The following is a 13,978-nucleotide window of genomic DNA, read 5'->3' on the forward strand; positions in this document are numbered from 1 at the left end:
CATTCTATGTTTATTCAGTGGCACCAGAGTGCATTGCAATAAAGATGTAGTTTTTTACATTACTGTGAAAATCAAAATTCATTTCACCCAACATTTCTATGGAGCTGCTTATTGACATCCCCGAATGTCAGAAAGCTGTTAATTAAAGCTGAATAAATCACATAATTGTCCTTCAAAACAGTTGATGAAGTTTTTAATTTGCCTTTGTGCTACCATTTCAGCTGTTCCTCTGATACAATGAATGTTGGAAGCCTTTTCTTCATTAAATATTTACTTATAATAATGAGCTATTTGGAAATAAGGCCTGTGGGGGGAAAAGAAAAAAAAAAAAAAAAAAAAAAAAAAAAAAAAAAAAAAGTGATAATATTTCTCAAACAAAATTGGCAGCATGGAGTAGCTCATGAACATGAGCACAAATTCTCTTATATATTTTCAGATGACCTTTCCTTTTTCTCTTAAATCCCCTCCTACTGCTTCTGAAATACAATCTGCTGCCTCAATGCAGCCATGATGTCAGTGGGACATCTGTCCTCTGGCAAGGTGATAACTACTGCCCCAGGGAAGTGCAGTCGTGGACGAGTGCAAATCCTCCCCAGCAAGGTGACTCCACACCACAGTCCATAAACAGGTTGCAGGGGCAAAATCTGTGCTTCTACTTACGTAGATTCTATGATATTCTGGATCATCTACAGATTTCTGAAACTTGTAGGCAAAATATGCAGGTTGTGAAACTTCCTTCTGCGCAGTGAGTTTTGGTGAGGCCATTTCTGCTCACAGCACCCGCCTTGTTCTACAGAAATCAGCTGCAGAAATGGCTTCTTTTCCCCAGGTCTGTATCAAACAGACCCTTCCACAGGGAAACCATTGCTGCTGATATTGTCATTAGCAGGAGGTCTGCTGCTTCTGCGGCTCAGCTGTGGCACAGGGTTGGATGGGCTGCCAGGGGCAGAGCTGGAGAAAGCAACCAAATGTGTGGTCAGGTGTAGCAGGCAGAGTCCAGGGTAGCAATGATGTGGATGGCACACGGGGCCGTGGCTGAGGTCTTTCTTCCTGCTGGTAGTGCAGCTCTTCCAAGCCTGCACTGGGGAAAGTAATACATTCTGTGACAGATGGGAAAACTACTGCAAGCAGCGCAGCCAAACACATGTAGTTGTGCTGCCCCTGGTTAAATGGAAGGTGTACTGGGCTCTGCAGATCGTCTGAAGTTGTTTAAATCCTTCCCATTCCAGATCCTCTTTTTTCCGCCGTGGGGAACTTCTCAGAGGCTGCTGCTGAATTTCACAGGAGGCTCGAGAAAGTGAACAGGAAGGAGTAAGTCTGAAAACATAAGGACGTGTGTATCTCATTTTGGTAAAAGCTCATCTCTTGGTATTTCCCTTCTTTGTCCCAGGGTACTCCATCAGACTTTGGTTGGTTGGAATAAGTTACAAATGCAGACCAGCTGAACTTTCAGTCAGTTTTGGATTTGCTCCTAGTGCAGCCTGCATTTCTTTCTCTCCTTGGGGTGATATTTATCTTGCTTAGTTTTCAGCCACCTTAAAGATATAATTACTTGTCTTGAGTCCCTTTATATTTAATGGAGCAAAATTAGTATTTTGAAGGGGCAGTTAATCACATCTTCTTTGGGTAGCGAGGGCACTGACTGCACAGGGAGTCTGTCTGATTAGTATAGAGCAGAGCCCTTGAACTCTGAGACAGGCAATATCTGCCAGGATTAATTCTGCTTTCAGTGATGAATAGTATCAGCTGTAGAGCTTATAAATATCAGTTTGTCATTACAATTATTGTAATAAATGGAAAAGCAGATAGCAGTGGAAGTTAAAGTTGGACTGAGCTCTGTATTTAGACACCTATGCTTGAATGCTGTATGTGTCACAAATATTTATACTTTTAGCACACGTAAAGGAGATAGTGATGCTTGAGAGTATATAAAACATTCATGTGCTTGAAAACCTAGGGGGCAGCCCTATGGCCTTAAGTTGCACCAGAAGAGGTTCAGGTTGGAGATTAGGAAACACTTCACAGAAAGACTGTTGAGGCACTGGCGCAGGCTGCCCATGGGGGTGGTGGAATCACCATCTCTGGAAGTGTTCAAGAACTGTGGAAATGTGGCACTGAGGGATGGTTAGGAGGCATAGGGGGTGGGTTGATGTTTGGGCGTGATCTTAGAGGTGTTTTCCAATCTTAATGATTCTGTGGGACTCACATGCCCTATGGGTGCAGTGGATGGAGGCCACTATTTGCAAAGCTTCACCTTCTGTGCAAAGAAGAGAAGTATTTGAATGAAAAGGATCAGTCATGTTTCCTCACTATGTGAAATGCATCTTGTTTCCATTTTCTGCAGCCCAGTTGCAGTGCGAATCATCAACGATCAGCTGATGTTTATAGAAAGAGCTTTCATTGATCCTCTTGGCTTACCAGGAAGGAAGTTTTACAGGTGAGATAATAGCTTTCTTAACTTGTCCAAGTTCTTTAACTGTCTAAGTCCTCTAGCTCTTAAATTTCTTAGCTGTCCAAGGTGATTTTGGAGATGAATTCCACTCAAACAAGTCAGCCAGTTTAACTCCTATGTAGGCTGTAGGTAGGCATCATAGCTCAATGGATACTGTTTTAGGTATTATTCAGCAAATAGGAGACTTTGTTGATAACTTGCAATCTGCACCACCCTCATTGGTCTTCCCAGTTCCAGCAGTCTGTTAGCCAGGATACTCTGTGAAGTTTTTATACAGCTCATGAGCTATTCTGTGGAGTCCTGTCCATCCCACCTTTAGTTGCTTGCTGTTGTCTTTAATCCTTAACTGGCTGTTATTGAAATTTTCTCTGTACAAGCCTGTGGGTCTGGAGGAAGGCAGTGCCTGATCCACCACCCTCTGTAGAAGTCCAATGCGTTTCTTGGTTCCACTTGCCAGAAGCTAGCTTCCAATGTCAGGTGCGCAACTGCCTCACTTTGCTCACAATATCCCCCTTTTTCCAATGGCTGGATACATCTGATGGCTGGATGCACCTGATTCACTGGCTGATGGCATTTGCACCATGCCAGAAATCTCTCAGGCAGAGGGACTTCCATCCTCCTAGGATAAAGTGTTCACACTTGTGTAACAGTGAAATGGTTGTTCTTCTGCAGTTCTTCTTGTGAACATTGATTTATTGTTTATTTCTAGTTGGGGGGCATCTTTCACATACTACAAATGCACTTTTTTACCTTTTATGAACAAAATAAATTTAAAAGTAGGACTGCAATTATTCATTATTAAAAAAAAAAAAAAGTTATGATTTTGTCCACTCCGGATCCCATATAATTAGTGCTCCTCTAAAGAATCCGTGCCTTTCTTACCAATTCTCCCATAGTTTTCCACATTCCTTTCCCAGATCTCACAGTTATCACTCATTTGCTGCATTATTTTTTGGGACTCATGTACTTTTCTCCTCTGTTGTACACCCATTTGCTATTTTATTCCATTTTATTCCATGTTCTGTACTGTCACATTAGTTCAATATATTTGTTGAGCTCTCATTTACAAAAGTTCCTAACGTGGTTTCATTCCTAATTAGAGAAATGCACTGTGTTTTCCCAAGGAGAAGGTTCTCTGTGCTAAACCTGATCTCTTCCCTGTAGAGTTGGTCCTATGGGCTGGTCTGTTCTGTCTTTCTAAAGACAGTTCCAGCTAGACTACCTTTATATTTAGTGAATTCTAGTCATCTTGCAATTATTTAAGCGTTTTGTAGCACACATTTGTACAGTTTCCCCCAATGAATGCACATAATACTCATGATTTTTTTTACTTAGTATACTTACACTTTTTTTTTTCCCCACAGACATGTCATCTTTGCTCCAAGCAGCCACAACAAATACACTGGAGAATCCTTCCCAGGTATCTATGATGCCATGTTTGATATTGAAACCAAAACCGATCATCAAGGAGCCTGGGAAGAAGTTAAGAGGCAGATTTCCATTGCAGCCTTCACTGTGCAGGCAGCTGCAGAGACACTGAAAGAAGTAGCATAGGATGATGGCCTGGAAAAATGCGCTGTAGGCAGACTACTGCAGTGACCCAGCCTCAGCTAACTGCTGCTGTGCCTGAGCTCCCAACCTTCGAGTGTTATCTTGGAGGTTTACACAAAGACTCATAACAGTGAAGTTCCACCACTCGGGCAGTTACTGTGTACTTCCATCCTGTAGTTGCTTTTTGGAAAACAGATTATGGGATAACTGAGAACTGAGATCTTTGCTCCTGTTGATGCTCTCGCCAATCCCAAACCAGTGGCAGCTTTTGCTTTTTTTTTTCTCTCCTGGAAGAGCTCTTTCACACAGTGATGTCCCTTCCAGATGAAGGGGGTGGATGACAGCATTGCCACTATTGCTGTAGGGCTGGATGTATGGAGTAATTCTGTCTTCTGATAAGAGAGTTTCCCATCAGGAGCTGCATGTAGAGTCATAGAATCCTTAGAGTTGGAAGGGATCTTTAATGGTCATCTAGTCCAACTCCCCTGCAATAAACAGGGTCATCTACAGCTAGATCAGGTGCTCAGGGCCTAGTCCAGTCTCACCTTGCAAGTCTCCAGGGACAGGGCATCCACCACAACTCCAGGCAACCTGTTCCAGCGCTTCACCACCCTCACTGCAAAATACTTTTTCCTTATATCCCACTTAAATCTACCCTCTTTAAGCTAGAAGCTATTTCTCCTTATTCTATCACTACAGTCCCTGCTAGAGAGTCTGTGTCCCTCCTTCCTGTAGATCCCCTTTAGATATTGAAAGTCTAAACTGTACAAAAGTGTTTAATTTTTAAAAATTATATATATATAAAGTTTCATTTGCCTCTAAGTGTACCTCTGATCTGCTTTACAACTAATACAGTTGCTAGAATTTTATTAAATCACATTCCTGTTTGCGAGGGAGCTGATAATAAAAACTGATAATAACCTTTTTTTTTTTTTTTCTTTCTGTTGTATAAAGTATGATACAGCTTTTCTCACAACCATAAATTGCTGCAGGTTGTGGGAATGAAGTGCTTTCTGTTTCATGGGGAGTGGAACAGGTGTGGTGCTAAAACAGACAGAAGTGCAAACAGGTCAGCGGACCCAACAGGCTACAGTAAGAGTTATTCTCAACCCAAATAACTTGAATTCAGACAAGGGAGTCAGAAATTATAGTAGTTCAGTCCCTCGGGTGTTGGTTGCAGGGGAATGTGCTACCAAGAACGGTGACTCGTCCATAACCACTCTGGTGACTGTTCCCTTTTCTTGGGTAGCTCTTCCTCCCTCATAGATTTATGTTATGTTATCAACAAGTAATTTATGCATCAACTAGTAACTGAGACTTCCCAAGGGAGAGGTTCCAATGCTTGGATGGTGGAAGAAAAGCCACTGGTGCCTTTCCTCATCAACAGCTGTTGGTGGTCACTGCCTGGGGCCTGTCAGAGGATGTGACAGAGAAAAAAGAAATATATGGAGTAGCATGATTTCTTCATAATTGGCAGGATCTTCATAATAAAATAAGCCACCTTTCATTTAAGTGAACGAATGCTCCACCAGTACACATATACTTTCAATGCAAGTTTGTGAAGCTTTGTGCCATTACCTTACCACTGCAAAATAACCTGTCATCTCCTATGGTTTCCATGCACTATTCGAAGCAGTACAAAGAGTGCCTAGCTAAAATCTATTGTTTCCTTCCCCTTCTCAACTTCACTGATAATTACGTATGAATGAATGAGTCATTATGACCTGCTACATCCTGAAAACTCTGTGGAGCTTAGATCTCTTTCACTTCCTCTGCTATGTTATAAAGGAATGGTGATGCCCAAACGCTTATAGATGGCTTATGCTCACAGACTCACAGGAATTTAAAATTGGCATTAATTTAAAATCATCTCCAAAAACACCTTGCAGATCTTAAGCTTAATGAAAACAGAAGCTGATGTGGTACCTTTGCAGATGAAGCATTTGGGGGTGAGACCAGTGCTTCTCTCAACACTTGTAATGCTTCAGTTTAACAACCCTTCCCAACACAGTCATTCATCAAGAGACTGTTTTTGTGGAGCAGTGAAACTGAGGTTTCCCTGTCCCACTATCCTGACCACAGAAGTACTGCATCGATTTGTAATTTCTGGTTTTGTAAGTCTTCTCAATGACAGTGTTGTTCATCTGTTAGAATGGAGCCTCGAGCTGTCCATAGTTTGGATCCAACCAAAGCAATGTCAAGTTGCTTCAGCTGATCTCAGACTGCCTTCTTTTACAAGAGTGATAAAAACAGGCCATGCAGTGTAACTCAGGTACCTACTAAGGAAAAGGCACTGCAAGAGGAAGGTCCTAAAGCTATGAATCAGCCCATCAAGCATATGGTCACAATCAGTACAGGTGCTGTATACGCTGACTTCTGCACCAACCCAATTTCTATAATTCAGTCCTTCTTCTATAGACAACCTGTAACATCTCTGCATGTTTGTAAGTGCCAAGAGAATGTGAACCATGTTTTTGCTGCCCATGATTTTGCTGTAGCAGAGGACCAAACCCCTCTGGTGAGCAGATTAAACATACCTGCTTTGTGCCTTTGCTTTGCTTTAGGAATCTGTGATTGTGAGTTTGCTGGGAAAATAACCTCTGTACTCTGAAACAGAGTTCAAGGAAGCAGACTGGAATTTCCAGGCATCAGAAGCAACTGGAGAGCTGCCCTGAGCAGGGAGGAACAGGGTGTACTCACCATGACCTGTTAGTTTCCTCTCACTCTAAATTCCTGTTTTCAGCCATGAGATTTTAATGCCATACAGTTAAGTGTGCCATTACCAGACCTAGATGAAGGTGAACATCATGGACTACACTGTAGCACTGAATGCAAAAGTGAAATACAGAAACCTTGTGTCTGCTGTGCTGCTCTGACCCAAACCAAAGCAACGTGCTCCTTGCTGAGAAACACATCACCATGCAGCAACTATCCCTAGAGAAACTACTAGGAGCTGGATTTAGCTGCAACGAGACCAGAGCATTGCCATTACATGCCTGAGACCTAAAGTAACACCAATAAAGTACACGTGGCTCCTGCTTAACCCTGTAACTCAGCTGTAAGTATACAGCCTGCTACACTTGAGGTTCAAGAGAAGTGCAGCAGGGACATCAATTTCTGGCAGAAATCGTTGGGAGAAACACAGAAAGGCTTAGGACCTTGCAATGGATTGTTTCTATACTTGCTTGTGCCAGTTATAATCCATCAAGCCAAGGCAGCTCATATCAGTATCAACTGGTTTTCCTGATGGATCCAACCTGGGGAGCTTCCCAAGTGTAGGAGAACTGGGTTCGAGGAACCTCATGCAGAAGAGGCTGGACCTGGTTCAAGTAAGAATGCGTTACAGCCTTCCATAAGGGGAAAGAACGGGAGGCGATAACGGGAAAAGCATTTCACAGGAGGGCAGCAGATAAGAATAGACTTGCTGTGTTTACATGGCAGCTTCCCCAGATGTGCTCTGCTAGGCTGCTCGCTGACAGAAAGCTGCTGACGCACTCCTTACTCTGCCATCCCCATTACCTCCAAACTTGGCTGTATTTTTAGGAGACAAGCCCCGGTTGCTGGACACAGCGACTGTTGTGGCAACACATCCTTAGGTAATCCACAAGCAGCAGGACGTCAGCCTGGAGAAACAGGGTCAGCTGTGAACAGAGCACAGAAAGCTTTCGCTCCTCTGAGATCACTTTTCCCTCCTGATATTCCTGAAACCAGCATCTCCCTGCTGAATAAAGCAGCTGAGCTTCAGTCCTCCGGCTCCTCCTACATGCCCTGAAATACTGACTGCAGCCCACAGCTCAGAGCTTTGCCACCCACTGTCACAGCTGTGGGATAAAGCTGAAACATCCTCCCACTCTTGGTATGTGCAGAAAGAAGCACACTTCACAATTAAAGCCAAGCTTATTGTTAGTACCATAGAATCCTAGAATGGCCTGGGTTGAAAAGGCCCATAATGATCATCCAGTTCCAACCCCCTGCTATGTGCAGGGTCGCCAAACACCAGACCAGGCTGCCCAGAGCCACATCCAGCCTGGCCTTGAATGCCTGCAGGCATGGGGCATCCACAGCCTCCTTGGGCAACTTGTTCCACTGTGTCAGCACCCTCTGGGTGAAAAACTTCTTCCGAATATGTAACCTAAACCTCCCCTGTCTCAGTTTAAAACCATTCCTCTTGTAAACCATTCCCCCACAAGCTGCCTGACATGGCCCTGGGCACCCTGCTCTGGGTGTCCCTGCAGGAGCAGGGGTGGGCCAGGTGAACCCAGATATCCCATCTCCTCTTAACTAGTCTGTAATTCTCTGTGTGATTCTTTTTCCATCAGCCAAACAAGCTAAAACAACCCACCAAGAAGGTGGGGAGCACTCAAACCAAGCAGACTCAGCAAGTCCCAAGAGACTGCAAGGCCAGAACGAAGCCTTGCTGCTAGCCATGGCAATGCTGTGTTCTTGTAGCTGTTCGCGTAGATCTGCAAAGGGAGTACATGGGGAGAGCCCAAAAGTTTCATAAACCATAAACAGGGACAGCTGTCTACACACTATCTAAAGACATACCCAGTTTTGGTAAACCTGAGGAACAGATGAAATGGACAGCTTTTCTCCTTTCACATAATTCTGCCTGAACATGCTTTAATTTTAGAAACATCTATCATTTCTAGCCACCTGCAGTCTGATAAATGATTTTTTGTTGGAGGGCTGTATGTCTATATGGGATTCAGAGAGTAACTGCAGAATTGAGCACTTGCTTCTTGGTCAGCACTGCACTCAGCCTTGTACCAAAGAGCAATTATCAGATGATATATCATAGCTAGTGCTCATTCTATACACAACCACATTCAAAATTTCTCAAATGGCTAGAATGTATGGAGGCAAAATCAGAATTGTTTGAGTTGGATGGGACTCCTAAAGGTCATCTAGACCAACTCCCCTGCAATCAACAGGGACACCAACAGGCAGATCAGGTTCAAAGCCCTGCTCAACTTGACCTTGGATACCACCAGGGAGAGAGCACCCACAGCTCTCTGTGCAATCCGTACCAGTGCTTCACCGCCTTTACTGAAAAAAAACTTATTCCTTACATACAGTCTAAATCTCCTCTCATAAAAATGAGGGTGCACAACAATGCCACAATTCAAACATGCATTTCAGTTAATAAGACAACTGTGAGGTGGAAAAACTCATGCAAATGGCACATTTTAGGTTTAGAACTATATATTCAATGTCTTGGTACTGCCACTCAGCAAAGTGCACGCCAGCTTTCGTTGAGCAAACCCCAACCACAGCTCAGTTTTCAGGCAGTGGATCAACATAATGGTGCAATGATTTTAACAGGGTGATTTAAGAAAAAAGGACTAGAGAGGAATAGAAGTAAAATACGCTCCACTTACTTTTTCCACCTTTATCTTCATGGTTGTTAAACCATGGCTCTTGGCAAGCATAAGCATCCAAATTAATTTATAAATTCACTGAAGTAAAAATTCTGTCACAGAAGCGCTGACAGGCTTCTGATTTTCAGAGCGAATATCAAAGAGTAATTCTGAACAGAACACCTCTGCTTAGGTTATATTCACGAGTACACAATCCAAATGTTAACAGCATCCACAAGTAAAAACAGAAGTTCTGAAGTCTGGGCTCATGTCTGTGTATACAGTACTACCTGATTACAAAAATTAAAAAGTCCCTCAGGGTCTGGAAGTGCAGAGTAGCAGGTGCCTCCAACACACAGATCTCAGTTTCAATAAAGGAAGAACAAATGAGGGGAAGCATATTAAGTTTGAAGCACAGTCAGTTTTACCTTAAGCAATGAATTCTGTTACAGTACTGCAGTATCAATATTTATGCCAAATTTAAAACAAACATTTCAGAGAACAAGGTTTTTGGATTACAAATATTTCGGATGGCTGAAGGTGCAGCTCTGCCTCCAGCTGACTTCCGATGATTTTTGGTTGCAATGCAGCTTTTATTAATATTTAATCAAGAGTGATTTTTTCAAATACTCTATGCAAGAGGATGCTTCCTCTCACACAGGAGCAACTAGATGCAAAAAAAAAAAAAAAAAAAAAGAAAAAAAAAATCAAACACAAAAAAACACATTCTGAACATCCAGAATTGGTTGTCATATAGTGGATGATATTAAACTCATCATTCAACCTCAAGGAGAGAAGGTTTAGATTGGACGTCAGGGGAAGTTCTTCACAGGGAGACTGGTGAGGGGCTGGAACAGACTGCCCAGAGGGTGTGGATGCTCCATCTGTGGTGGTGCTCAAGACCAGGATGGATGGGGCCCTGGGCAGCCTGGTCTAGTATTAAATATGGAGGGCGGTGGCCCTGCCTGTGGAAGGGAGTTGGAACTCAATGATCCCTGCGGTCTCTTCCAACCCAAGCCATTCTGTGATTCTGTGACTGCTCAACTGCACGATGAGTTAAGCTGAATTAAAAACACATTCAAGCATTTCACATACCTCTACATAACAGGAGCTGTTTCTACAACCCTTTTCCTCTTGGGCTCAAAAGACTGACTACAAATGCACACTTGATGGCACTCAAGGGCAGCAGTGTCTTCATTCCTGTTCATGCTACCAAGAAAATAAAAAGGTCAGCAGTTCAACTGCAAATGTGGATTTTACAAATGTCACTGGATGCTTGTGCCACTTGGCCACTGCACCCCTCACAGACAACAACCTGTGGATAATGCCCACAGCATGTTAATAACTGCATTACAAATCCAAAGAGAAGCTCTCTCCTACAACAAAGTAAGTCAAAAAATCCGATTTTAACCAGCATGTAATAAGAATTTTATTGAGAAAAAAAGAAAACAAGACATGAGATTAATTTCTGCATGAGTTTTATGAATGTGCAGAATCAAATAACCATGCAAAAAGACGTTTTCCACCCTCCCCCAACCGTAATTCAAGACTCTTATTTATGACAAAATTACCATTTCAAACAGTGTTCCAGACACATAACTCATTACTTTAAATATGATCTCTCTCTTTCCTGAACAGAGACAAAAACAAACAAAAAAAAAACCAGTAGCAACTGGAGAACACCATTGATTAACGGGTAGAGTACTTAACCAATAATCATGCCAGTTTTAAAGAATGCAAGCAAAAAAATGCATTGTTACATAGAATAAGTAACTGGTTTTTTTCAAGGCAAAATCCTATTCAAAATAGAACTAGTCCCTAAATTATTGAAATGGTGACTTGATAGTGCAAGTGCTCCAGAAGATCATCAGATGGAAGGATTTTTGTAAAGTTACATCAGTGCCATGTAAAATGTCAGAGCAGCTGAACAGCCCAGTGCTTAACAGTTCTAGCATTAAAACTAAACTACATCCAAGGAATGTTCTGTTCCAGATATGCAGTGTAACAGTAAATAGGAAAATGGGCCTAAACATGAAGGAAAAGATTAGAATTTGTCACAAATTGGTACATACACATACTGCTTTTCTTATTAAAAACACGTTATGAAGAAAAAGCTTGACATGCACCTGGACAGGTCTATCTGAGACATGTAACACTGTGTTACATAAGGTACACTGTGCTACCGTATGGGTTTGAAGTCTTACAGATTATAAAATTATAGCTAAACCATTAACCAACTTGTTAAATACAGCACAATGTCCAAGAACATGGAAAAGAGGGTAAATTAAACTGCAAATAACCCAGTATGTATTTGTTTGCACTACTGAATTTCACCATTATCAAACAATAAATGCTTATCTTAGCTTTGAAATCTTGCTTCGGAGAGGTATTATGATTCGTTTGGTATACCACACTTTTTTTCCCCCTCATTTACTAATAAAAGTCACAGTCAAACCCACATACCACTGAAGTGTCAGCTCTCAGTAGCCATGTAAAGATGTCAGACATCAGTGTGCTAAATACTGTGCTGTGTACCACTCAAAGCACTCAGATTCAGCAAGTACATTCAGCAAGTTTTTGTATCTTGATGATGGTTAAATGAATTTAAAAAGCTGAAAAGAATGCAGTTAAACAAGAAACTTAGCACAGTCCATACTGTCCTTCCATTTCAAATGCCATCAGCCATGGAGGACTGGGCTGTTATTTGTAAAACCTAGACCTTCTCACCTCATCTAAGCTGGGATTTTTTTGTTTGCTTGCTTTTTTAAACGGGTGCTATTTAAAAGCCTTTACATCAACACTGATGTGAAAAAAAATCATTATGCAACTCCTGATGCATTTGCAGAGTTCCCTGATGAGTACGAAGAACAGGGAAAGAATGGAAGGAATCAGTGAAAATACTAAAGCACAACTGAAGACCATGTCTGTAGGCTGTAGAACCTTTCATCCCTTCACTACCAAGCTGATCCAGGTACCAGCAGAATCTAGTTCTAAAGAGGCAAATAGTTACAGGGTCTCAAAGCTGCAGCATTAACAGCAGAAATTCCATTCACTCAGATTTTCATGAATTGAGGGTCAAATGCATTCAGGCCATTTATTAAGTTAATTGCTTAAAAAGATATTTTTTTCCTGATGAAATTCAGTTTCCCTTGTAGTGCTTTAAAAAGGATTCTTACAATGTAACTCACAGCATATGATGCTGCAATTATGTTGAAAATCTGTAAAAATTCAGAAAGGATACATTTACAGTATTTATATATCCACATGCATTTTAACCTGCTTACTAAATTAGAATTTTATCCTGCATTTAAACATTGCCCAGACTTCTGCATGCAAGAACATAGATGGCATGCTGACAGCTACAGCTGCTTAGAATTCTTCATCCACTTAAAACAATTTTTCTTAGCACTGGACTAATAAGAGCTCCAGCTGTTGGCTCAGAACACATTGGGGAACGTTGGAACAATTTTTAGAGGACCACCTGCAGGCCTATGCTTCCATAAGTTTGTACCCTACCACTTCACAGTATCTGACCCTTAAACAAAAACAGTTTTGAAAAGGGCATTATTAGAATTCGGTTGAATCTGTCATGTAAAATTTTGAGCTGCAACTTTTAATTATGGCCTAGCAGCCACAGTTCCTCCAAGTTGATGAGGAAATGGATGAAGAAGCACCAAAACACACCATTGGTGTGAGGGGCAGTTTATTTGGTGAAGTGTTTGCTACTTCATCAGGGATAAATACTGCTAGAGGCAGAACTCCGGACTCAAATTTTACCTGCTGGAAAACAGTAGGAGTCTTAGAAATCCCTGCTTCATTTCAGAATGAAAGTTCCCCATTTCTCTTGGATATCAGGTCAAGCAAAGGCAGGTAGGTAAATGAGCATCAGCACATTTTGTGGTCAACAGAGCTGCTTAAGTTTTAGCACAATTTTATATACTTTGCTTAATTTATATATGTAAAAATGTGTTTTCTTCCCCTCACCCCCCTTTCAGCTGCAACCCCAGATTGCTTTTGCAAGCAGAAAGAGAAAGCAACATTAGTGCATAAGTTTTGCTTAGGTAAAAGCCTCATCTGTAAAACCATCGTGCTTTCAGACACAAATCCTAAATGCTGCAGAACTGGAAACAAACGTAAGGTCTAGATTTCTAATTATAGTTCTGCTTACGCTTCTTCAAAAGAAAAGGTACTTTTAAAATATTTTATTTCAGTGGTACACTTATGATTTGAGACAGACATTTTAACACTTGTTGTTTGCTTCTCCTAGAACTTGCTCTGTAAATTTAATTCTCAGATCACTCAGGAACAAGAGAAGGCATATCTGTAACAAAATAATTTTCCTGAGACAACTACATTGTGTACTGCCCTCTCCTACTACAGACATCCACACTGAAAATATTTAAGATGTTGAACCTTGTGGGATAGAGCAGAGCATACATTCTGAAGATGCTGTGAAATACATACAGTAGTTTGGCAGTTTTACAAATTTGGGTACTCATTCATTTTACTACTCCTTGGCTTTTGCATTTAACAAACCAAACAGCAAAGGTACAAGAACAAGAAATATCCTCTCTTGTCACCTTTGTTTTTATTTTAATTTGATCTCCTGCATTTA

General features: G+C 41.5%; 1 protein-coding gene across 6 annotated transcripts in view; it reads left to right on the forward strand.

Annotated features, from left to right (window-relative positions):
* Positions 1-4,927, forward strand: part of LOC122160638 (N-acetylated-alpha-linked acidic dipeptidase 2-like) — a 28,921-nt gene extending 23,994 nt beyond the window's left edge. For 5 of the 6 annotated variants that reach the window (XM_042822982.1, XM_042819819.1, XM_042821383.1 and 2 more), the window contains 3 exons: positions 1,230-1,311; positions 2,345-2,437; positions 3,817-4,927. In XM_042822982.1, the coding sequence (XP_042678916.1) occupies positions 1,230-1,311; positions 2,345-2,437; positions 3,817-4,006 (365 nt within the window). In that variant the 3' untranslated portion in view covers positions 4,007-4,927. Of the gene's footprint in view, positions 1-1,229; positions 1,351-2,344; positions 2,438-3,816 lie in introns of those variants that run through there. The other variant, XM_042820606.1, reaches the window with a different exon arrangement.
* The last annotated feature ends 9,051 nt before the right edge of the window (positions 4,928-13,978 follow it).

This window comes from Centrocercus urophasianus, unplaced genomic scaffold (assembly GCF_019232065.1).
Source record: "Centrocercus urophasianus isolate 14NV4802_14NV808 unplaced genomic scaffold, USGS_Curo_1.0 seq_1, whole genome shotgun sequence".
NCBI lineage: Eukaryota > Metazoa > Chordata > Aves > Galliformes > Phasianidae > Centrocercus > Centrocercus urophasianus.